The following is a 26,449-nucleotide window of genomic DNA, read 5'->3' as shown; positions in this document are numbered from 1 at the left end:
CGAATTGATTCACTAAAATGAATTGACTTTCCAATGGTACATACTGTAAGTTAATCAGGGAATTGAAATTACTTCATATGAACTGTCCGAATGAACTGATTTACTTACATGATTCAGACTTCCCAACGCTATCGAAGAGGACGGTTAACAGAAGGTAAGCGTGTTTTATTACTCCCTCGGCTGTATTGCTGCAAGACAAATGCAGCATTTTGTGACGCTACACTACTACTTGTTGGAAAATGTAGCGTGTTACTGAAAAAGCTACATTATTGTGAAAATAGCGGAGCTACTTGTTCCGCTACTAAAAGATGTAGTTATTAGCGTTGCAAATTTTTGTTGGTTACTCCAACAATTTAATGTATTCGTAGCTCTCACAGAGACATGTGATTCATCTGATGACCCAGGACACAACACCAAAGCAGCATTTAAATGAGGGATCAGCAACTGTGATTAAAAAAAAAAAGAAATTTAAAGTAACCAGTGAACTTCATGATGAAAGATTTAACCTCTTTCTATAGTAACACTACTGTGTTAGCTAACGTGTTTTTGGTGAAAATACTGTAGATTCTTACTACTATTAGGGGAGTGAAATCTATTTTTTATTTTTTTTTACACTTTATTTACAGCTACTGTATGGCTATTTTAGTTATATTTCCATATATGTTTAGGCATCCAATTTCATAACAAATACAATGTAATTTTTTTTTATTTTTTTTTTATTTATTTTTTTTATAAAAGCCATAATTACATTGATCTCGCCATGGTAATAAGCCTACACAGAATCATTGTCCACAGAATTCTGCAGAATTGGAACACCCATTATTTGTAAAGTTCTAGACTTGCCCTGTCTTTTGCCGGTTTGTTTTTTAGGTATTCTGGCTAATTTCATTATGCTTTCAGATGAGTCTAGTAACTGCAGTTCATTTCACACATTTTATCTTTACCATGTTTAAATCCATTCCAATTAAAAAGAAACCACATCGCATTTGAGGTGTAAATGCTAATCCGTCCTGAATGCGTCCCAAACAGCAGTGAAGCGCCATCCCTCACCTGTCAATCAACCGCTGCGTTAAAACAAGTTTAAACTTTGCCGGTTATGAGTGGCTTTAAAAGGAAATAACCGTCTGGTCAGAAAATTAAAAAAAGCTGCTACATACACAAGCACGAGAACTTTACAGATCTTCTTCAGTGTGTCTGATATCAACACAGATGAGAAGCATGAACATCTGAAGCTCCTTTAATGCAGGTAATCCACAAAATTAATGGATATTCTGCTCGAAATGCTATGTTTGTGCTTAGATTAAATTTAATCTGTATCTGGGAGAAAGTTTTTTTATTTTTTATTTTGCACTCTCTTTTTTGATTTTGTTGCGCTTTAATGTCATGCAGTAACACACTGACATAGTGATTGATGTAGAGTATTTTGTCATGAAACAGAATCTTCACCTCAAAATCTGATCACAAGTGGTCACAGATGAGGTGTCTTGCCTGATCACAAGTGATTGGATCATCCGAGACTAGGGTTGCGCAGTTTACCGGTACTAACGCAGTATCGCGATACCAAAAAAATGTTAACGGTATGATATCATCTTGTTGCTAATTTTGGTACCATATTACAGTATGCTGTCATTAGCAAAACGATATGAGATGTGACAGTTTTTAGATTAAATCAATGACAAATTGAAAATAAAATAAAAAACCTCTGGATATGGCCAAATGTGATCACTAAACAGAAGAATGATGTAATTTAAATAATATACAGTCACATGCGCTGCATGCTACAGAATGAACAAGAGGTGCCGCTCTGTTCATCTGCTTCACACACACACGGGCGCACGCACGCACGCACGCACACACACACACACACACACACACACAAACTCAACACATGCTACTGGTTCTTAATTTTCATGCAGTGTGTTTATAGTATAAACAGCTGTTAACACTTAAATGAACTCCTGCGGTGCAGCTTGGAGATTTCAGCTCAAGAGTCCTGATAGGATTATCCCAGCACTAATGGGAAGCTTGATATAACTTACCCGAAAAACAGGCAGAACTCAAAGGTCTGTCAAAATAAATGTCCTACTAACATGACAACTCTATTCAAATCGATGCGTGAAATTGAAGACAGAAAAATTTTACTACTGTATAAAAATGTAATATTCAAAAAGTAGCAATAATACTTATAATAACAATTATATAATATTAAATGGTTGTTTTATTATTATTATTATTATTATTATCTGTACGCAATATCACAGATGCAAGTGTTTTATCAGCATGTTGTGATTCAGCCATAACAGCCTTGTGCCACAGGTGATCAGATTTTTTTTTCAAAAATACCGAGGTACCAGGGCTGGTATCGTACCGCAGCCAAAATTTTGATATTGGAGCAACCCTACCCGAGACGCATCTTAATATCAGGTGTAAACAGGGTCACTCAGCACTCGATTAATCTGCACAGAGGCCATTAGTTTCTCTCCCTTTGAAAACAGGGCAAGAGAGAGAGAGAAATATAAAAGAGAATTGGAAGGAGAAAAATATGTGAGAAACACAAAAAAAGGTGCAGTATTCTGCAACCTCTCTCTCTCTCTCTCTCTCTCTCTGACTCTATTCTTCATTCTCCCACACAAGTTGATCCACAATCTGACTCTGCACTGAATTTTAATCACAACCTCTCCTACACAGTGGCCCGATCATACATACAAAACAAATCTCACCAAACCAGCCAAAATGCTAAAGTAGACCTTATACTGCGGTCTTCTTCTGGCCCAAATCTCCCCCCAGAACTGCTCAAGTATACAGCTGTATGCACTGTGCACTCTGATGGGGTTGGATCAAGTGCACACTACTACAGGCGGGAGCAATCAGGTGCAATGGGGAGGTCGATTCCTCAGCAATGCAGGCAAAGAGACAGACAACCCAACTGTCAGCAGCACAAGAAGTGGTCCACTACACTTCTGTACATCTTTCTTTCTATGAATTTATATGGAGCATGTTGATGCAGCACATGCTGCGAATGATACTGACAGTTTTGAAGTTGTTGACAGGTATGCTCATGACTACTGACAGGCATTAGCATGCAAATGTTTGGTTGTTTTCAGAGACCCTCCCACACTTATTCAATACATGATTACAAAGGCGACCCATGACTGACACAAGATCAGGTTTGTAGCACCAGTTTAACAACAACAACCTACTTAGGCCCTGTCCTAAATTACGCTTAATATGGACTCAAAGGAATAGTTTACCCCCAAAAAAATTTAATTGACATAATTTACTCACCCTAATGTTGCTCCAAACCTATATGACTTTTTTTTCTTCTGTGGAACACAAAAGGAGACGTTAGGCAGTGTGTTAAAGGGATAGTTCACCCAAAAATTTTAATTCACTCATTATTTACTCACCCTCATGATATCCCATGTGTGTATGACTTTCTTTCTTCACTAGAACACATTTGAAGAAAAATAAAAAAAATATCTTGGCTCAGTAGGTCCTTAAAATGCAAGTGAATGGAGATTTCTCTTTTGAAGTACCAGAAATCAGGCAGTCAGCATAAACATCATCCATACGACACCAATGGTTAAATTAATGTCTTCTAAAGCGATACAATCACTTTTGGTGTGAAAAAAGATAAATATTTAAGTACTTTATAACTATAATCTAACATAAGCGTAAGGTTCACGAGTCCAAGAGGTCTTTCGTTTGACGTGTTCGCGTTGCCATGATACAGAGGTAATCTTATGTTCTCCACTTGGTTGAGACATCCAGGATAAGCACACAAACGGAACCTTGAGTAAAGAAACAGATAATAACAGATCAAAACCAAAACCAACCAAGCTAATGTACAGCGTTCCTCCTCCTCACTTGTAAACAGCACTGCTCTTCCGGCTGTGATGCACACGTGTCAGTTCTTGCGTGTTTCAAATGCTAATGCTATGACGTCACATGTGCTTACCACTGCAGAACGGAAGCATGATTTAGAGTTTAAAGAAGTACTTTAATATTTATCTTTTTCACCAAAAGTGATTGTGTCGCTTTAGAAGACATTAATTTAACAGCTGGTGTTATATGGATGACATTTATGCTGACTGTCTGTGATTTCAGGAGCTTCAAAAGAGAAATCTCCATTCACTTGCATTTTAAGGACCTACTGAGCTAAGATATTTTTTTATTTTTCTTCAAATGTGTTCTAGTGAAGAAAGAAAGTCATACACACCTGGGATATCATGAGGGTGAGTAAATAATGAGAGAGTTTTCATTTTTGGGTGAACTATCCCTTTAAATCTCAGTGACCATTCAATTTCATTCTTTTCCATACAGTGAAAGTGAACGGTGACTGAGGCATTCTGCTAAATATCTCCTTCTGTGTTCCAAGGAAGAAAGTCATATGGGTGTGGAAAAACATGATGGTTGGTAAATTATGACAAAATGTTCATTTTTGGAGTGAACTATCCCTAAAGGCCGTTTTAGAGTATAATAGAGCTCAACTTCCTGGGACACTGACTTCGTCTCCACAAAACTTGGCCAATATAACCCTAAGCCTAGTTCAAAATACAAAATACAAACTTTTTAATATTTGTATCAGTTTTAGCTTACTAATTCAGTCCCATGACCCCTTGACGTCAGTCTTCCAAAGGCCCAGCAGCACAAGTCTGTCCAGATAAGGCCAGACACAGGTGAGAGTCTGTCGGTTTATGTAATGTTCAGGCTATATAGCACAGCCAACTGCCTCTCCAATGGCACAGAAACAGCACTATTGTAGCAGACTTTTGCACTCTATTTCATTTTTGTAATATAGACAGGGTGAGTAGAGGAAAGACACCCTGTGAAATGACAGAGGTACTTTGTGTTCTCTGGGATCTGACTTCTTATTTCCAAGACTTAGTTCTGTGCCACCATTCCCAGTGTAATCAAAAGGCTAGTGAAATACCCTTGTAAGAAGAGGCTGGAACTATCTACAGCAGTGTTTCCCAATTATGGTCCTGGAGTCCCCTCAACACAGCATGTTTGGATGTCTCCCTTATTTGACACACCCAATGGACCCTTTTCACAGACTGTGATGACACCTATTTAGCAGCGTAAATCTAGCTAACTTGTTATATTTAAATTTGTTTAATAATTGAGTGTACATTTACAATTTTTAATTATTACCCCGACATAAATAAATAAATAAAAATAGTTACCACTGCTGCAAGAGGGTTTAAAAACAGATGCTGAGGGTGTGACAGTAAATTTCACCAATTTTTCCTCTTATGGAAAGTCATGGAAACGTAATGAGTTTTTTTTTCTTTTAAAATTCTGAACTGTGCGTAAAAATATTTGCTGAGGTCTCCCGTTCACGGCTATAGAAGTTAACCTCACTATACCTTACTTCCGTGTTCCAAACCTGGAAATGTGAAAATGGTCCATTCAGAGCATGCTAAGGAGCTGATAAGTTGAATCGGATGTGTTAGATTAGGGAAACATCTACATTCAAGAATGCCCCACCCAGAAGATTTATGTTAAGTTCAAATTTCCATTCAGACAATATTACAAGCACATCTTATGTGGAGACTGTGTTAGTGGCCTGCTTATCCATACTTGCATAAAAATGCATCCATTACATAACTGTTTTAGCTACAGTAGCTGTTTCATAAAACATTCTTGTTCACACACTTGCATACATACATTCTTTAACTTTCACATGCAAACATACTCTCTTGACTGACAGTTACCCAAACAGCCAGCATTGAGGGCTGTTGAGCCTGTTCTCTGTCCTCGGCAATGCAGTAAAAAAGCCCCCAGGCTTGTACTTACTGTCTCGGTAGAGAGCTGCCCAAACTGGTACCGGCGCTGTCCCTCTCTCTATCCTTGTCTCGTTCCCTCTCTCGCTCTGTGGCATTGGGTCCAGATGACAGGCTCTGGCCGAGCCTTGTGTGTGTGTTGGCATTGACGCGGCGGTCCCGTGGCGGTACAGGTGGAGGTGGGGGCGGGGGTGCTGGCGCTGGGATGGGGATCGGGATGGGGCCACTGTTGTGGCTCTTATTGGAGTAGACTTTTGTGGATGCTGGAGCATGGGGTGTGGCCATCTGGGTGGGGTGGATGGGAGGTGGAGGTGGAGGCGGGCATGGCTGTCGGTCCAGCCTCAGGTCCTTGTTCTCCTGGCTGAGTCGGTCCAGCTGTACTTCCAGCTCCTCGATGCGCCGCCGCTGTGTTTCCAAAAGCTTCTGTTGGCTCTCGATGATGTTGTTGAGCTCCAGAAGGTACTCCACTGCCCGGTTGGGGCTCTCTGGGCTGCCCTGCCCAGCATCCATGCTGACAGACCTCTGTGACAGTCACTGTCTGCTGGGCTGAGAGGGACACGTTTCTGGAGTCACCCCTGAGAAGGAAGCTCTCCCCCCCACGTGGCGAGGGTGGGGGGGAGAGATGGAAATGTAAAGGTTTTAGAGAAGTGTAACCAGAGCTGAACTGTAGTCACTTCCAAAATGAGGCTCCTTCAAAGTCTGATGCAGCTTTGGCAGTCACAGTACTGGATTCAGGTGATGAGGGAATTCCATAATGGGATTTTGCATTCACATACAAAGGACAATAACCAGAGTACTTGTATGTTTGTATATAATGGGTGTGAATGTGTGTGTCAGTGTGCAGTTGTCATGTGTGCCATTTTTCCAATGCCACCATGGAATTACTGAGTTGAGATCAAAGTCATTTTGAAGAAATGAACATTTTCTTTGTCAACGAGCAAAACAAAAGTGCCATCTATGCTTCAATTTACCTCCCAAAATGTAATACGTTTTTATTTATGGTGACAAAACACAGTCACAGGACATCAAAGACTGCCAGCACCATGTGTCTGAGGTCATAAAAAGCTAAGTCAGCAAAATCCATGAGACATTCATCTTTTCATCCATTTCTCAGGTGCATATCCTTTTTCTTTTCCCTTTCAAATGTGGAGTTAAACATCAAACAACATTAAATCATTGCAGCTGTTAAGATCCTTTCTAGTTTTGGTCTATTCTTGACACACATTCCAGTTTGAAGTGTTTGGGAGACATTTTCTGTACGAGTCATTCCATTCAAAGGCGATCAAGATGGAAAGGGAGAGCCAGGTACCAAAAGTGGTTCCGATAAATCCACTGCAATACTAAATTTCCTTCTAGGACGTGTGCGCATGTCTTTCAGAACAGCCCAGATGCCCGTTATCATCCTCTCACCCTCATTACAATAGCGTGTTCTCTTCATTCAAGCCATTAATATTGCGTCTTCCATTTAAACGCATCTTAAAACCATGACAGATCACCTGGAAAAGGATTTCCCACGCATGATGCATTTCAACACCTTGCAAAGTCCGTTCGACCCAATATTTTGCTATTTCATAACACACATTTATAGTCTCCTTTTTGTCCTCGCCAAAGCTATGTCTTAGCGTTGCATCAATAATTCATATCTTCATTTAATTATTTCTGAACCCGAACCTTTGTCAATTTCAAACAAAAGCACCTATCTCCATATCATTCGTGTTTCATACACACGTTTGTTTTGTACTCACGCGCAGTTTCATACTTATTGCCCAGACAGCATTACTGGAGTAGTCCTTGAAGACAAATGCGCGTCTCGAACGCTAACAGCTGTTGCGATAATGAGGTGATATCCACAGGGCGAACCAACACGATGACATCAAAGTTGTTTAAATCTCCAATTCGACGTTCCAACAATTTTTTCAGAGCTTTTATCAGTTAAACCGGGGAAATGATCGTTTGTCTTCTGTTTCCATGCATTAAATCTCCGCAGTTGGTCGTAGCGCGTCCTCGTCAACAGTATAAAACATCGAGTAGAAATACAATCCTTGCAGTAGGATGTATCCACTGGCGGTCGCGTTTTATGTCGCTTTGTGTAATCAGCGCAAAGGCGCTCTGGTTCTGAAACCGCTGAGACGCGCAATACAGAATATGCCGCTTCCTGGCGCGCGTGTCCACACAGTGTCAAGCCGATACACGCGAGATCATTAAATAACACCCATGCTGATGAGGTACAGCTTTTACGCGCATTTTCCGGACAAATTTTCAATGAACGTATCGGATACTACGTTACATGCAACTAATTATACTACAAAACCCGCGTTGGCACGCGCAGATGTCAAGATTTACTGATGCCAAGTTATTCTGTAAGGTTATTCTCTCATGAATGAACGGCTCACATGTTGAGCAGGTGTGCATTATTAGGGTCCATTCCCCAGTGATGCTCCCTGGACACCCATGCACCTGGCGCCCCTCTCCGTCATTCGGTTTCACCGCAGTGTCCACATGTGTCTCTCTAGTTTCGCAGCATGTCGAAGATGCTCAGCGCCTCTGCCACTGAGTTCTCAGAGCAGCGGTAAAGAGTGACGAAGGGGTTAAATTTATTTGAGTGAGTCACAGAGAGGATATATGTTTTTTCATTTTCAATCAAGGCTCTGACGTTGGTCCGAGCTCGCAGCGCTAGAGGAACATGCTGGGGAAACTGTGTTGCCGTGGTCGGCCATTTTGGAACGAGGGAACATTAAATTCAACGAGAGCGCTGCTCCTTGCACTGAGCCGAAATGAGGGCAGTTTCTCTCTCTCTCTCTCTCTCTCTCTCTCTCTCTCTCTCTCTCACACACACACACACACACACACACACACACACACACACACACACTTCAAGACTCACACTGAAGACTGCGTGGTGCGTTTACTCTGCAGAAAAAGAAGGCAAGCAGAAATGCATTGAGGCACTCATTCAGTGCAGCCTCATTAAAATGTCAGACAGCAACAGGTGCTGTAATAACCTTTTGGCCAGTAAATGTCATCTTAAAATAATGACAGTGTGATCCCATGTTCAATATTAATAATATATTCTGGGTTTAACTGTCTACTGCAGCAAAGTCGTGGACAAATAACTGCCTTTACAACAATTTTCGGATTTGTTCGATGTGCTGAATCACACTCGTGTTTTTCGGCAACATGCTTCAGCTCTCACTTTATTCAGCACCCACATTAAACCATCCATTTTTTCTCTCTTCCACCCACACATCCTGCCCTCTCTCTCTCTCTTTCTTTCTCTCCATGCCTTAGTCACAGCTGAACTGAGAGTGAGTGAAAGGGATGTGCTAAGCACATACAGAAAAAAAGGACAGAACCAGTAGTCCGAGGCTAGTACTGTTTGTTGTGGCTTACTTTATCGTTGTAGTGCATGTTCAGGGCAGAATAATGCTCTGTAAGGGCAATTTCTTGGTAGAATACACAGATTCTCATGAAACCTGTTAAGATGATGTCCTGGTCATATTTTACTCCAAAATAAAAAGGAAAAAAAGATCAATAAAAATTTGCATATAGAAAATGAAGTGTATTTTAAGGGCACGTATGTACATGTTACCCAGCAATTCATATTACCGCAATGTGAAATAAATTATGTAGGCCTTGCATTTAAATTGTAATGAAGCAACATGGTACGAGAGGCTGTTCCATATTGTTAATATAGTCGTGGCTAAAGGGTGTTGTTAGGCACAACGTAAAGCGTCTGCAACCCCTCCAACAGTGACTATTTTCACAAGTTTTATAAAATGGTTAACACATATTACTACTATAGGTTTACTACTGCCGAACATTGGGTGGACACACAGAGTAAGAATTTCACTGTGCACTGCACACATGACAATCATCATTATATTCACATCCAAATGAGCTTTGCGGCAAACTCTTCATTGTGGCAACATGTTTGCCACAGAAGTGTTTGCCAGTAGCAGCAAATCACTACCAGTGAAGAGCTCCATAGTGCCGATACTTTAGTCACGATGTGTCAGCACTCTGAGGTGTTATTCACCTCCAGGCCACCAGAGGCCCTCAATGAACTGCTTGTGATATTTTTTGCCTCTACCTATTGAGTTAATTATTTCCACCTGTTCCTTGTTTCATTGGTTGTATTTATACACTGCCCTTTGTATGTCTTTTTGCTGAGTTCTCCAGTCTCTCTTGTGTGTTACCTGGAAAGTAAGCCTTGCTATTTTTTGCCTCATGAAACTCTTTAACTTTAATTTTTTGACTGGGCCCTGCTTTGATTTTTCCCGTTTGGCTGTTTTTTGAATTATTGGCCCTGTATTATTGCTTTTGTTTTTTTGGCTTGGACTGAATCTTGGATGTCCTCAGTACTCATTCTTTTTTGACAATTTATGGATTACCTTTTTGTGATTAGACAAACTAAGAGCCCTGAGTCAAGGAGGTGAGGTGATGGTTGAGAGACGGATGCTGGGATAGATATTACAGGCCTTGCAGTCTTTATCTACATCAACTCATACACCTACTTCTGCTACACCTCCTGCACCTGAACCCTTCAGTCTTACTCCAACTCTTGGTCCTGAGCCTCGTCTACATGCTCCCCAAAGGGATGATAGTGGCTTCCTGACCCAGTGTGCACTTACCTTCGATCTGCAGCCCTCTGCCTTCCCCACTGATCATTCCTAAGTGACTTATGTCATCACTCTTCTTGCTGGTAAGGTCTTGGATTGGGCCACTGCTCTTTTTGAACAGAAGAGCGACATTTGTTCCTCCTCCCAAGTTTTTGCTGTTGAGTAAAGATGTGTCTTTGATCAGTCAGCCGGTGGCCGTGAGGCAGCCAATCAGCTCCTCTGTATTCATCAGGGAACCAGGAGTGCTGCAGACTTTATCCATTTCAGGACTCTTGCAGCAGAGTGTGGCTGGAACAAGAAGGCACTCATTTCCATTTTCTACAATGGGTTATCTGATGACATAAAGGAGCAAATAAATGACCTGGAACCCCTCATTGATCAAGTTCTTCGCTTGGACAATCAACTCCATGAACGATAGCATGACTGAATTCCACCAAGGTCCACCTTCTCTGAATTGCCAACAAGCTCAATCCTACTTCCCCAGTTTCCCACTGATAATCCTGAGCCCATGCAGTTGGGGGGGCACTTGGCTTTCACAGTCAGAGCATAAATGTCGAATGAGGGAACGATGCTGTCTATACTGTGGGAAACCTGGACATTTCCGAGCTTCTTGCTGAGTTGGAGGGAAACGCTAAGCCTTCTCCTGCTGGAGGAGAGCTGTGATGGGGTGACTTCATCTCCCACATCACCAGCTCTGGGGTCTTCCTTTCCATCTCAATTTCCTGGAGACAACAAGAGCATCCTCTATAGGCTTTCGTAGACTCTGGAGCAGCAGGTAACTTTATGGATTGTTCTGTAGCCCAAAGTCTTTCTGTTCCCTTGACTGCACTACACATGCCTCTCTTAGTTACAGCCCTTAAAGGTAGGCCTCTGGGTGATGGTTATGTTTGCCAGATGATGACTTTAGTTGTGGTGCTTGTTAATAACCATCAGGGGGAGTTATCTTTTCATCTGATTCACTCACCCAAATTCCCTGTGGTCCTTGCTTTCCCCGGGTTATCTCAACATAATCCTCATGTGGACTGGGCCTCCATTCCAAAATGGAACAGGGGTTATGCTTTCCATGCCTCTTTCCTCTTAAGTCCTGTGTCAGAGTCCCCCAAGTCATCTGAGTCTCTCGAATCTCAAGAGTTGTCTCAAGTACTCCTTGAATACCTGGACCTAAGAATGGTGTTCAGTAAGAATAGGGCTACTGCTCTTCCCCCACATCTGCCATATGACTGTGGGATTGATCTGCTGCCAGGTACCTCCTAGAGGTAGGATCTTCTCCCTATCCACCCTGGAACTTGCAGCCATGAGCAGATACTTTAAGGAGGCCCTCACCTCTGGTCTTATCCGGACCTCTTCTCCTGCAGGGGTTGGATTCTTTTTTTTTTTTTTTTTTTTTTTGTGGGTAAGAAAGATAGTTGATTGTGGCCCTGTATCGACTATCGAGGACTCGACAAGATCACCGTCAGGAACTGCTACCCACTTCCCCTCATGTCATCAGCTGTTGAGTTACTCAAGGAGGCCTCCATCTTTTCAGAGTTAGACCTGTGGAATGCCTACCACCTGGTCAGAGTTCGTGAAGGGGACGAGTGGAAGACTGCATTTAACATTCCCACTGGGCATTATGAGTACCTTGTTATGCCATTTGGCCTTACTATTGCCCCAAATGTGTTCCAGGCTCTAATCAATGATGTCCTCTGAGACATGTTGAACAGGATTGTTTTCGTCTGTGGAAAATATTTAGTTTTCTCCAAGACTCTTCAGGAACATATTCAACATGTGCGACAGGTCCTTCAGCACCTCTTCCAGAACCACCTCTTTGTCAAACCAGAAATGTGAGTTTCATTTAACATTTTCATGGGTTTCATAATAAAGGGAGGGCAGCATCCAAATGGACCCAGGGAAGACAAGCTGTCCATGATTGACCTCAACCAAGTTGCACCAAGGAGGTGGAATGGTTTCTTGGCTTTGCCAACTTTTATCACAGATTAATTCGAGACTTCAGCTCTTTGGCTGCTCCTATCTCTGCCCTTACCAAGATAGTCAATAACCCCTTTGTCTGGACATCTGAGGCAGAGAAGTCTTCCGGGGTTCTCAAGCGCTGTTTCACCACTGCACCCATCCTGAGTTTGCCTGAATCTACCTGCCCATTCATTGTTGAGGTGGATGCTTCTAATGTGGGAGTCAGGGCTGTGCTGTTTCAGAGATCTGCTGATAATAAGCTCCACCAATGCGCCTTCCTCTCACACAAACTAACATCTACAGAGAATTATGATGTCGGAGACCGAGTTGCTTGTGATGAAACTTGCCATTGAGGAATGGAGGCACTGGCTGGAGGGGGTACAACATCACTTCTTGGTTTGGACAGACCATAAAAACTTGGCATATATCCATCAGGCTAAATGTTTAAATCCTCTACGGTCTCATTAGGCATCGTTTTTAATCGTTTCAATTTCACACACTCCTACCACCCTGGAACCAAGAACCAGAAACCAGATGCCTTGTCATGTCAGTTTTGACACCCAGGACAGCAGTCCCAAGCCCATAATTCCAAGTCCCGGCAAGTGGCTCCTGTTCGTTGGGCCATTATCTCCACTGTGGTACAAGCGCAACAAGAACTGGGCCTGCAGTCTTTTGTTCCCTGAACAAGTACGCTCCCAAGTCTTCCAGTGGGGACACACTTTCCAGCTGGCTGCCCACCCAGGATCATTTAGAACCTTGGAATTTCTTAGACTGTTTCGGTGGCTAACTATGGAGAAGGATGTAAAGACCTTTGTGGCAGCCTGCCCCACCTGTTCTCATAGTAAGAATCCCCGCCAGAAGCCCCATGGTTTCTTCCTGTCACTACCCATTCCCCAAAGGCCATGGCCACACATATCCTTGGACTTGATTACCGGCTTGCCTCCCTCTCAAGGTAACACTGTCATCCTTGTTATAGTAGACTGGTTCTCTAAAGCTTGTTGATTCATTCCACTGCTTAAACTACCATCTGCTGCTGAGAAGCTAAACTTGTGTGTGACCATGTGTTTTTGTTTTTTCTCCCCAGGATAATGTCTCAGACCAGGGCTCCCAATTCACCTGTTTCTGGCGGGCCTTCTCTCTTTTAATTGGGGCAATGGTGAGCCTATCTTCTGGTTTCCATCTTGAGTCTAATGGACAGACAGGGTAAATCAGGACCTGCAGACCACCCTTAGATGTCTAGTCGCATCCAGTCCAGCTTCCTGGAGCACTCAACTACCCTGGGCTGAATATGCGCACAACACTGAAGTGTTTCTTCTGTGGTATGTCCCCATTCAAGTGCCAGTTTGGTTACCATCCATCCTTGTTTCCCGAACAGGAGGAGAAGGCCAGTGTTCCCTCTGCTCAGGCGTTTGTGAGACGCTGCAGACGTACCTGGAGGAGAGCCCAACAAGCCCTTCAAGCTTCCCAGAGTTACCAGACCCAGGCCAATCGTCAACGCAGGTCAACACCTACCTTCAGACCCAGGTGAAGAGTTTGGCTTGCTGCTAAAAACCTTCCCCTGCTAAGGGAGAGTTGCAAGCTTGCACCTCGATTTGTTGGCCCTTTCAAGGTGGTTCGGAGGGTCAATTCAGTGGCCTACATGCTCCAGCTGCCCCGTTCCATGAGAATAAATCCCACCTTTCATGTTTCCCAGCTTCGACCAGTGGTTACATCACCCCCAGCAATTGCCCAAACCCTATCTTCCCCTCTGAGCCATCAATGGACAACAGGTCTTCACAGTTCACTGCTTTGTGATTTCCCACTGGGTTCGAGGGGTCTGCAAAACCTAGTTGACTGGGAGGGATTTGGCCCAGTAGAACACACCTGGGTCCCTGCTCAGGATGTGTTGGACAAAATTCTCATCCAAGAGTTCCATCAGCAGCATCCAGATCACCATGGGAATGTCAGGAGACGTTCTTAGAGTGAGGGGTCCTGTCAGCACTCTCAGGTGTTATTCACCTCCAGGTCACCAGAGGCCCTCAATGAACTGCTTGTGATATTTTTTTGCCTCTACCTGTTGAATTCCACCTGTTCCTTGTTTCATTGGTTGTATTATACACTGCCCTTTGTCTCTTTGCTGAGTTCTCCAGTCTCCCTTGTGTGTTACCTGGAAAGTAAGCCTTGCTATTTTTGCCTCTTGAAACTTTTTTTGTTTATTTTTTTTTTAAACTGCTGTTTGGATTCTTCCCTTTTGGACTTTTGAATTATTGGCCCTGTATTGTTTTCTGGCTTGGACTGAATCTTTGCTGTTCTCAGTACTCATTGTTTTTTGACAATTTATGCATGACCAGTCAATAAACTAAGAGCCCTGAAGATCTGAAGTGTGTTCTCTGCAATTGGGTCAACAACTGGCGATCTGGGTGGTCTAGTGGTAGCGTTACTCAGGTTATGTTTTATTAAAATGAGCTTCCTAATGCACTTATTCATGCCCAAAATGCTGTTTAACCTAATGAGCTGGCATTCTAGGCTTTGAGACACAGACATTGAGCTCCTTGCTGTGAGTGTTTATGGTGGTATTTGTGTACCATGTGGGTCCAGAATTAATCTTTAGTCATCCACATCATTCTGCGTCGACGGTTCATTGGTTAATTCCAGCTGCTCTCTTCATAAAGTTCACATGCGAAAATGCGTGTCTGTTCTCTAGATGAGTGAATTGTCTATCTATCCTCTTTCTTAACATTACTACTTTACTCTTAATTGCCTTCCACCTTTCTTCCCCGTTTTTTATCTCTCACTTGCTCTTTGATGTCAAATACTGACACTTTTCAGAAAGAGAAAGCAGGAGTACATTGAAGATCTGAGTTTCAAAACTACTATCATGTTTTCAACCCCCCCCCCCCTTAACTATTCATTAACGATGAGAAACATGTTACATTGATTTGACAGTTGATCTGTCTGATATTTGCTTTGCAGACTTCATGTGGTGGCTTCATGTGTTCTAGTCGATTTTGTCATCCCATTGTGATAGTGACAATGGCACTTAAGGCTGTATTACACTGCACAATTAACGCTGATTTTAGCCCTGACTTAAAGTCGGACAGAGTTGGTGTTCAACACTAATAGCCGACTATAGTCGGCTCCAGCCTGCAGATTTTGGGCCAGTCGCAGCTGACAGATTTGACAGAAAATTGCATAGTACTGTTTATGATGAGTACTGACTCAGATTTCTTACCCTCCAACTTTGATTCCATCTAGTCAGAGAATATAAAACCATGACTACAGAGGAAGTCTCATAGTGTGTGCCTCCAACTCAAAATCATATTGTGAGCAGCCAATGGACGAATCTTAAGAAATGGAGATGGTGAGCAAGCACTCAAAGTGGAGCTTAACTTTTAACAGCACTCATGGTACCTAGTATTTTTTAGAATCTGTTCAGATTTTGAAAGTGGTGTAGTGTAATCCAGCCTTTAGATAGCAGCAGCCATGCCACATTAAACAAAGGGCAGCAAACAAGCAGTAGGGATGATGGGACATGGGCCAACAGTAAAAAAATAAATTTCCATCCCAGTAATTATTACGACACCCTATATGAATAGGAAAATGTCTGCCAAAACAATAAATCAATTTTATTTTCTCTGCTTAAAGGCCTAAATCCAAACCAGGACATGTTCCTGGATCAACATCCATCATAGGCTAAAGCCTGTCTCTACCTAGAACATTAACCTACCCCTCAAATCAAAGGAAATAAGGTTGATAATGTTGTTCAGGCCTCTCACCCCAAACCTTAACCTAACCCTAACCGTACAATCTGATTGGTTGATAGAAATATTGTTCCAGCATTAACGAGTATAATACTAAATCACATTTAGGCTACTTACACACAAAACAAAGGTCTGATGGAGCATTTGACAGATGGGAATGGATAAATTCCGCTTTGAGGGTGTGGAAAGAGCTGTGTAAGTTTTAAATTAAGCAAGAATACAGCAAAGCATATTTCCGAAAGCACAACTGGAGCCTTTCTGAAATTCTCATTGGTCAATGGATGCCTATGCCAGAGTGTATTTAAGCAAAAGTTAAAATTTTCTCATGGTGTTTACTGAATGAGTTTCTGCATGATGTTGTGTCACAAACCCTTGCGACACATCTTCGCCATTAAATTAATGGATTTGCAGCTTCTCTGACATAGCGTAAACTTCAATGTATAAGTGCCTGAAGAGGTTTGTGGTGTGTATACTGTACATAAAGCATATACACACACACGCACACACACAACATCCAGGCAAACAGCACAATGTGCAACATATTAGATGTTGTAACGTACAGTCCTTACAATACCTACACTTACCGCTGATTATACTTCATATGTGAGTGACACAAACCCTCCTCATCTCATCAAAAGCAGCCTGTAGCTTGCTGATTAAAAAGGTCAACATGACATTTCCCTGGCACTCAACATCCAGCCCCCTTCTGCTTTTCTGAGCAGCACACATGCACACACCAGCCATGTATCTGTTTATGCGTTACATGCTCTCAGACTAAAGATAAAGACATCGTGATCGCTCAAATTTTATCGCTTTTAATTGACCCTTAGTCAACCATCAAGGAAGAGATGTTTACATCAACTGATAAAAAGGTCAACTGGACAAAAATTTGCAATTTTCAATGTGATCTGGGAGCATGAGCCTCATCTGCTGTGACAAACAGAGGGTGGAAGGATGAGGCATTGCTGCACCTGTTCGCCCTCTCATTTCTGAGTTAACATGGTGTAGGGCATAGTGTATAATTAGTAAGGACAATTAGAATAGAGAGAGAGGGAGGTTGAGATTCTTTATACTATTACAAATGTATTTTGATGTATGCTGATACAGTAGTTGTGCAAGAGTATGTGCTTTTGTAAGAGTCGTGCGTTTACTGAGAACAATTTTCATAAATGTCAAGTCTGTACTGAACCTTTGTTAAGTAAACCTTTGTTTTGTTCCAAAACCAAGAGACCCACCTTCATAGACAGCATTTTAAGGCATCATACTGAATGTGTGTTGCCAAAACGGAGGCTATTCCGAAGGTAGGCAGCAAAATGATGCTGCCTGATAACTCCTTTTGACCAAATTCTAAGCAACCTGGTCTTATTGATTCATGTTACTGTACTTAAATTCTGCTAAATTATTTTTATGTGTACATATCACTGCAGTTTCCTGGTGAAATGAACACTAGAGGCGCTACAACAACATTGTCTTTTATTCACTTTCACACAAATCACTAGTAAAACGGCAGATTGTCTGTTCATAAACACTTTTGACAGTGTGGTTACACAATGCTATCTTATGACATCAAAACACTTTTCCCATAGATCCACAGCAGCGCAATCTTTTTTTAATGGGAATGACAACGAGGCTGTGAGGGATATTCGTACAGTCTCTTTAATGGGATGTACAGTTGTTTAAAGTGTTTTTGGATTGTTCCGCTGACAAAACATTGAAAAAATTATCTTTCCAAGAAATTTGAGTAGAAAACTTCAGACAACATGAGTTGTGGAAAATTAAATGTGATCTAGGAACTTTTTGATAACAACAGAGCATGCCATTCAAGAGACTGTATGTCTATCCCTCAAATCCTCATTGTCATTCCCATCAAAAATCAAAGATGGCACTATTGTGAATAAAGTCTTTAGCAGATGACTTGTAAGGTGATTCATTTTAACGTTTGCATTACATTACCAACTACATTTAGAAGCTTATTCAAATGTGTTCAAGCTGCGCGGTAGCTCAACATATAGAGCATTGCACTTCTGTTTTGAGACCAGGGTAGGGTTGCACCAGCTGTGCATAAGTTCTCATGTAAGTTGTGATGTAAAGTTCACACTAAGGGATTAATAACTACTAGTTAATTTATTACTAAGTCAGTACTTAATTTGGTTGCACCACCGGTTCTTAAGGCAAGACTTATCTAGTAAGTTGTAAGCTCTCCACGTAATGTAATGCGTAGTCGCATAATATGACGTTTATCTGTATTTATCCAATAAACAGCCTTCAAATTTGTGCACAGAAGTGTTAAAAAGGCATGAATTTCAGTTTGATCTCGTTACGGTTGATGTTCAAACCTTGTTTGCTTACGTAACTGTCAGCTGTAATAAATTATATCCCGTAAAAATACGATACGTAATAAAAGTAGATTTGATAAATAATATACAGTATTTGCCCTGTATAAATAAAAATATATAGGAACTGTATCTAAAATAAATAAGGGGTGATAAATAAATACTAGTACAACAAGCTGGAAGAATAGACATTTATTCATTTTAATATCCTATATATATTTTGAATGTGTTGAAACTTGACAATGGGCGACGCACCCTGAAAACTGCACCGTTAGAACGGATTCATGCTGAAGAGACGCTTAAAAGTAAGGTTTTTTCTGCTCTCTTAAATGTAAACGAGTGTAAATGTCAACATCATAATGTATGTCGAAAGGACTTCAAAATTTAGTAGTGCGTAAATTGTGACATAGTGCCCATTTATGCCACAACTAAGCTAAGTTGTAACTTACGTATAGCTGGTGCAACCGGCCCCAGATGAGCACGCAAGTCAACAAGTTAACAACAAATGTCATACAAGCACCACAAAATGACGTGGTTGCTTCAGCAATTGCGTTTTTCATGTCTCATTTACTTTTATGACACTATTGGTTAGGTTTAGCTTTAAGGTTTAGGGTGAAGAGGTAAATTTTGTTGATTTAAAACTTTATTGATCATTACCTTTATAAAAGATTTTTTTAAAAACTCACACATAGTGGACATTTCACCTTGGACCTGCCGCAATACGTTTAAGAAACTACATAATGTAATTTTTCAAAAGTTTTGCCACAATCACATAATTTTCTGCATTGCAACATGCTAAGTGAAAAAAAAAAAAACATCCAAGATGAAGTCATGATAAATGCTGACTGTGTACTTGCATTAAATACAGTAAAATAATTAAGTTCTGTATCATTTAAAAGTACTATTTCACCCAATATTTGTAAGTGCTATGAATGTTTGTGCTTACTATTCTTATGTTGTTAGCTTAGCATTGTGTGCTAACACCTAACTCCATTGAATCAACTGTGAGTGCTATTTTAGAACCCTGTACTTCACGAGTAGGCCTACTATTGTGTGACCATTAAGGCAGTTGATGCCTGTGTAGTGTGTTGTAAATTCTAAATCACTTATGATTTAGAGCATTTCAGTTAGCGTGCTGTTTTAGAATGTAGCTGTCTATGTGAGGCTACTTTTTGGAACAGAGCTTATGTGTTCTTCCATGCGTTTGTGTGTTGTAGTTCCAAACGTTGTAAGATTCTGAACTTGAGATCGTTTTGATACTTTTCTCTGCAGAAGATGGTAAATATGTAGGATGGTGTATATTGTATATGTAGGAGTTTATTCCCAAGTGGTTCAATGATGTAAGTACTCGCTTGCTAAAAACAAAGAGCATTGAAATTTCAAAGGCATGGTTTTTAGACGATTAACGTGGTTCATGCCAGAATCTCTAAAAAGCTTCTTGACACATTTTTTTTTTTCTTAATTTTGCAATTTACATAGATGTATTATCTAACATAGATTTATTAACCAAACAGTGGGTGTTGGCTCACCACAGAGAATCTAAAGATAAGGTCCCATTTAACCAATCTGTAAGATGTTTAGAAAAAGAGGGATCAATAAAATGCACTTTGTTGTTTTTTATTTAGTACTTCTACTGTTATTTAAAAAAAAAAAAACTTCTGCAAACTTATGTGTACAACTGTGTGTAGACATGTGCTTTGGCATTCAGGGTGAATCAGTGAACACAACTTCATTTTATCAGTTTTGTTCATTTTATTTCTGTAACTGCATGTCATTATTCATAATTCAAAACTCCCTGTTGATGCATTCAAAAACAATACAGTATTTTCATACATATCAAGAGCAACAATTAAAAACCTGTACATCTGTGTTCAAGGTGTCCTCTCTTGGACTGCTATTTACAACTCTTGCAATCAGCGACTTCCTTGCAGGGCGCCACTAAAATAGCGGCTACTTGTACGGCCCGGGGAGACCGCTTCAGTACGTAAAAAACTGCAACACACTGCTGCCTGCATCTTCTATCTCTGTACTTATATGTTCTTGTCTACACTACAAAGTGAAATTAAAGGAGAGGACTCCTATGTTGTAAAGGAAGCAGAACCCCATACAGGGAGCAGACAGAATTATTTTTTTCACCCCAGCTGGAACACTTGCAGTCATCTTTTTAAAGGAATTGTTCACCCAAAGATGAAAATTTTTCTTATTTATTCACACTCATGTTGTTCCAAACCTGTATGACTGTCTTTCTTCAGTAGAACACAAAATGTGACTTTTTGAAGAATATACTGGTCACTCTTGTCCATATAATGCAAGTGAATGAGAACTGTGGCTCTTAAGCTCCAAAATGACCAAAAAACCACCATAAAAGTTAATAAAAGTGTTTCTTATGACTCATGCTGTAAATATTCCAAGTCTTCTGAAGCCATATGATAGCAATTGTATGAGGAACTAATCAAAATGTTGTTCTGTTGCACACTCAATACCAACTGTATAGCTTCAAAAGACTTGGAACATAGCACACAAGTTACATGGACCACTTTTATGTCATTTCATGGTGGTTTTTAGTCATTTTTCAGCTTGAAAGGCCTGATTGTTATTCACATTCATTATGAAAAGAGTGGCCAGGATATAAGAAACAATTCACCTTTTGTGTTCAATGGAAAAAAAGACAATCATACATGTTTTGAATGATGGTGAGTAAATAATGATCTTTTTGGGAGAACTATTCCTTAAACACTTCTTGCAGCCTCGTTGGTGGTGGATCTCTGTAAACTCCTGGTGCAGTGGTTACTTCCTTTAAATGACACAATGTCCTCTGCTTTCACTATTCTGGGCTGAGCTGCCCTATTTATCCTATATTTCTAGAATTTTTCTGGATACATGTAAAGAATCACTTTAACATTCTCTTATTTCCTCTTTACAAATAAAATGTTCTTTCTCTGTACAATGGCTGACTCCTTGCAAGGCCAATATAGCAAATTCAAGTTTTTGAATTGAAAATTCAAAGCTGAAACACTCATGTTTTGACATTTGAAAAGTGTGAAACTCAGAGGGACAAAGACCCGTCTGTATTTATCTCTACAGAGGGAAAGAGTATGACATCATTGATTAGCATTTAAATGGCACATTTGCACTGCTAGGAACCTTGCAAATAGTATTATAAAAACATTGCATTATTGTGTTAATGTATTGTTTGTCTCAGAGTATGGCTCATGTTTTGAGACTACTTCTTTGACATTAAAACCTACAGAACATCTAAGGGTCTATACTGTTTCAGGTAAGAGGAAACCTATCGGGGAGACAATATGTGGTGGGCATGCTATTTGTTATCTTTGTGGACTACGTACTTAGGGTGACCTGTGTCACTAAATCTTGTTTTTTACAGTGATGTTACTTTATTAAAAGGGCTATAAAAGAGACATCTAGCTTGCTAGCGCCAAACCCACAGTATGCGAAAACCACAATGGACACTAGGGGCGATCAAGCTGTCAAATCAGGTTTCATTATTTTGATTAATTAACAGCTGGCAACAGATGTTCTATAAAAACCCAGTATGACCCAGGGCTAGCTTTTTCTTGTCTGTGATTGGCCTCGTGGGCCGTATAAAGTATCATGCCACAGGTAGATTTTATTTTATCATAAGGGTCAGTGCTTTTAAAACTAGTATAGTCACAACAGGCATGCACGATTTAATTATTATACTTTCAAGAATAATTGTATATATCAAGCTTCTCGTCAAGCCATTGGGCACCTTGGTTTAAAAATGCAGCACGTCACTTCTGTGAACCGGCCTTGAAGTTTGACAGAGCTGTATATTTCTGATATGTGAGACATTGGGGATTTGAGAATATAGTTCTGTTAAAAAAAAAAAAAAAAAAAAATCTAGATATGTCTAGGGTCTATTATTATGTACAATAAGCTTGATTTTCACATAAGATCTGCTACAATAAGGGCAATGCTACAGTATTAACGTTTTAGAAAACAAACAAATAAATCAAATCTTCCCCCTCTCAAAGAAAGCATGAAATCCTAAACATTTACAAGGCTGATCTCAGTTCCGTACAGTATGTGCTGATGCCAATGGGATAATCAGGTACAAAATCAACATCAATACCCAGGCTAGTTTATGATTCTGAGAGCAGTGAGCTTCAGATTAAACCTCAGATGGACAACTGAATGCTGTGCAATACCTGTGTATGAGCCCTGATTTAAAGAGAATTATCTCACTTTTCCAAATAGTAACATGCTAATTGCTTTCAGGCTGTGTGTGGGAACTTAACTTGCATGTAATCTTCTATGTAAGCATTCATTGATATGTTACAGCACAGTAAGATCTCCAATGATAAAATAACCCACACGGTCACATTTTCAAAAACTACAGGTTTAGCTAAACCCACCCTATTTAATTGTAGTAATTAGATGAGCTTATTGAGAATATATTGTATTTTTTCAATTCTAATGAAGAAGTATTTCTTTGCACTGTTTCAAGTAAAAAAAAAAAAAAAATTAAAAAAAAAAAAAAAATGCCCCTGAAAATCAGGGGAGGCAATTATCACAACTTAAAGGTATAGTCACTCAAAAATTAAAATTCTGTGATCATATACTCACCTTCATTTAGCTCCAAACCCAAATGAATTTATTCATTCCATGGAACACAAAAAGAGATGTTAGGCAGAATGTTAGGGACTGGCAGCCTCAGTCACCATTCACTTTCATTGCATAGAAAAAAATACAATGAAAGTGAATTGTGACTGAGGCTAAAATTATGCCAAACATCTCCTTTTGTATTTTACATAAGATAGAAAGTCATTTTTGGGTGAACTATCACTTTAATAATAATAAAAAAAATAAAAATAATTAATAACAAAAAATATCTGACACTGGTGTGGATAGATTTCACTCTTGTTGATCTATCACAGATTATTTTACTGTGCATATTTGTAACACTCTTTCCAATGAGTTTGTCTAGAGCTTTGCCGGGTATGGCATAGAACAGAAAGAGATAGCGCTTATTGCTCAGACAGTTCTCAGGTAAAGATCAATGCATAAGCTGGTGATAAAGCATGTCTGATTAACACCGAATCTCAGAAAGTTTTCCCTTTAATCTGCGGTTTCGACTCACCAACCTGCCTGTGTATTTAACAGTACACAAAAATTATGAATCTCAAATCCTAGGTAGAAAAAAATCCTACCACAATTATTAACCAGTAAGTCTTATAAAATGCATAGAAGACCTGTATCAAAATGCCCTTTTTTCATCTTTTTTTTTAATCTCCTGAAATGAAGATTCGGCATGATGCTCGATGCTGATTGGTGGAGGGTTTAGGTATGAGGACCAATCGGCCTTCATTTTGTTGTTTTTGTAATTTTTATCTGCAATGTTGAGGGCAATGAAATGGGTCTGAAATACTGAATCAGAAAGCGTACAAACATAAAAGTCTCAATGTAAAAAATCTAAACTTTGGGTCCTGATTTTTAAGCTTGCGGGAAGTCTATGTTTTATATAAAGGAATATCGCATGAGGCACTTGTAATGGCTCTCTTTCACCTTGACTCATTAGCTGAAGTTTCGCAGAGCATGTGCAGAATTTTCCCCCAACTCGTGAACCAAGTCTTGCAAAGATATAGATGTTAAAGAGAAAGTTTACCCCAAAATGAGAATTCTGTCATCATTTACTTCCAACCCATATGACTTTCTTTTGTGTGGAACAGCCTCAGTCACCATTCACCGTGTTATATGGGTTTGGAACAACACCAGGGTGAGTAAATTATGACAGAATTCTAATTTTTGCGTGAACTATCCCTTTAAAGAGGCAGAACAGTATTGTGTTGCACACTTTTTATACTATGCTACGTCATCTTCTTTTTCTTGTTTATTTTTTGGTAAACACTGGCTAAAGAAGCAGAAGGCACCTGGAGAGGTTTGATACGGCTCACTGGCCTTAATAATAAAACTTTAGTTCAGTTATCTTCCTTCCTTCTCCCCTCTTTCAACAGCAAGACCACTGCACACATATTAGGGGAGGGGTTACAATCCAGTCACAAACAACAAGAAGCTAATAAAATCTCTTAAATCAAGGTTGATCGATACTGTTTTAGAAAATCTACTTTCTTGCAGAGTTTAGCTACAACCAACCAAACAGACAGTAGATTTTTGTGAGCAGCATTGAGCAACCCTGTCTTAAATAAATCTTCCTCTTTTTTATAATAGAATTTTGTTGCATTCTTATGAAAATAAATGGAAAATATCAAATAAAAATGTCAAATGATATGAAAAAAGACACATGCAATGAAGGACACCATGAATACTAGACACATACTAACTGACCTTGCAGTTACTGTCATGCTAGCCAAAACCTAATGGCAGCATTTTCTCATTGTCTCTCCTTCTGCAGTATCTTCACTTCAATATTCCTTTGGTCTCCTCATTATGGCAATGCCATAACTCAGGACTAAATGGACATGGATTTAGAATGGAAGAGGGACGGGTGGGGTGGTAGTGGTGTACTGAAAACCACAAACAGAGATGGAGCTAATGTAGAGAGAGAGTTTGTGTTCACAAACAAGTTTTGTGTGTGTATATCTCTGTGAGAGAGAGAGTGTTAAAGGGATAGTTAACCCCAAAATGATGCCATCATTTACTCAACCTCATGTTATTTCAAACCCATATGGCTTTCTCATCAATCATGGCCTCCTAATAATCCCCATTCATGAATTGGCAATATAACTCTACTCTCTCCTCTTCACCAATAGCTGGTGTGTGGTGAGGGAACTGGCACACTATGGCTGCCGTCGCATCACCAGGTGGATGCTGCACACTGGTGGTGGTTGAGGAGAGTCCCCCTGTTCACTGTGTAAAGCGCTTTGAGTGTAGTGTCAGAAAAGCGCTATATAAATGTAACATTCGTTCATTCATTCATTCATTCCATATGTTAGCCTCAGTAACCATTCACTTTCATTGCATCTTATTTCCATACCATGAAAGTGAATGGTGACTGAGGCTAACATACTTTCTAACATGTTCTTTTGTGCTCGATGGGAAAAATATAGTCATACAGGTTTAGAACGGAATAAGAATGTGAGTAAATGATGACAGAATTTAAATTTTTGGGTGAACTATTCATTTAAGGGAAATATCATTAGGACCTCAGTCCTCCCTTATTCTCGCTCAGCCTTTTCCCCTCTAAAACCTGAGAGAGTTTGTGAGGGCTGGGGACTAGCCAAGGTCCCGGGGCTGCAGTTGAAGATCCAGGGGACTGTAGAGGGCTGATGTGCTCCAGGGGCCATCGAGTGCCCGTGAATGAGATGCTGGCTGCCGACACACTGACTTCAGAGAAGCTGCGAGCCGATTCTGCATCTGACCCGTTATCGTCATTGTCCAAAGGCATGATGAAGGAGAAGGGTGCCTGCTGTGTGACCTCTAGTGTGCTGGTCCTGTTATTATCTCTCATTTCCCTTTCTAGTACCCTCTTTTCTTCTGCTCGGTGACCAGTCTCTCTCTCAGAGCTGAAATCTTTCACTTTTTGTCGTCTTTCCCCCATGCTCTTGCTTTTCCCCCTTGCTTTTCGTCTTTCTTCCTCTCTATTCATTTCCTCCTCCTCTTTTCTATGTCCTTCCTTTCGGCTCCTCAGCGTGCTGGGTAAACTCCGTGATTGCATCTGTTGCTCTCGCCTCCTTCTAGTCAATCGAGAGCTACCCAACGTGCTAACATACTCTTGTTCGATTTCAGACATGACTCTGCCCTCCTCTGCTCCTCTTCTTCTGTTCCTTCCCCCAGATTCCATCTTTCCCTTCCCCCTCCTCTCTCTCCTCTCCTGTCCACTGTCATCCACCCATCTGCTGCTTTTTAGAGGAGAGTGATCTACTGCAGCCACATCCGGTTCCTCAGAGCAGAGGGAGGAGGGGGAGACGAGTCCGGCTTCATGGTCTGAGATGGAGAGAAAGACATAAAGAGAGTTGAATGATCGCTATCTTCATGTAAAACTACAAAAGGAGATGTAAGATAAGGTTTGGTTGATGGAG

The 26,449-nt window shown here is 40.5% G+C and overlaps 2 protein-coding genes across 4 annotated transcripts in view; both read right to left on the bottom strand.

The window, feature by feature from the left end:
• LOC127423785 (IQ motif and SEC7 domain-containing protein 2-like) overlaps positions 1-8,307 on the bottom strand; it is a 121,183-nt gene extending 112,876 nt beyond the window's left edge. For both annotated transcript variants that reach the window (XM_051668357.1, XM_051668359.1), the window contains exon 1: positions 5,800-8,307. In XM_051668357.1, the coding sequence (XP_051524317.1) occupies positions 5,800-6,296 (497 nt within the window). In that variant the 5' untranslated portion in view covers positions 6,297-8,307. The remainder of the gene's footprint in view (positions 1-5,799) is intronic.
• An 11,863-nt stretch (positions 8,308-20,170) lies between these two features.
• Positions 20,171-26,449, bottom strand: part of LOC127424484 (membrane-associated guanylate kinase, WW and PDZ domain-containing protein 1-like) — a 75,561-nt gene continuing 69,282 nt past the window's right edge. Inside the window, exon 17 of one of the 2 annotated variants that reach the window (XM_051669751.1) lies at positions 20,171-26,354. In XM_051669751.1, coding sequence (XP_051525711.1) covers positions 25,567-26,354 — 788 coding nt within the window. In that variant the 3' untranslated portion in view covers positions 20,171-25,566. The remainder of the gene's footprint in view (positions 26,355-26,449) is intronic. The other variant, XM_051669752.1, reaches the window with a different exon arrangement.

The sequence above is a fragment of the Myxocyprinus asiaticus genome, chromosome 33 (genome assembly GCF_019703515.2).
Source record: "Myxocyprinus asiaticus isolate MX2 ecotype Aquarium Trade chromosome 33, UBuf_Myxa_2, whole genome shotgun sequence".
Lineage (NCBI taxonomy): Eukaryota > Metazoa > Chordata > Actinopteri > Cypriniformes > Catostomidae > Myxocyprinus > Myxocyprinus asiaticus.
This window is presented reverse-complemented; position numbering and strand designations above follow the sequence as displayed.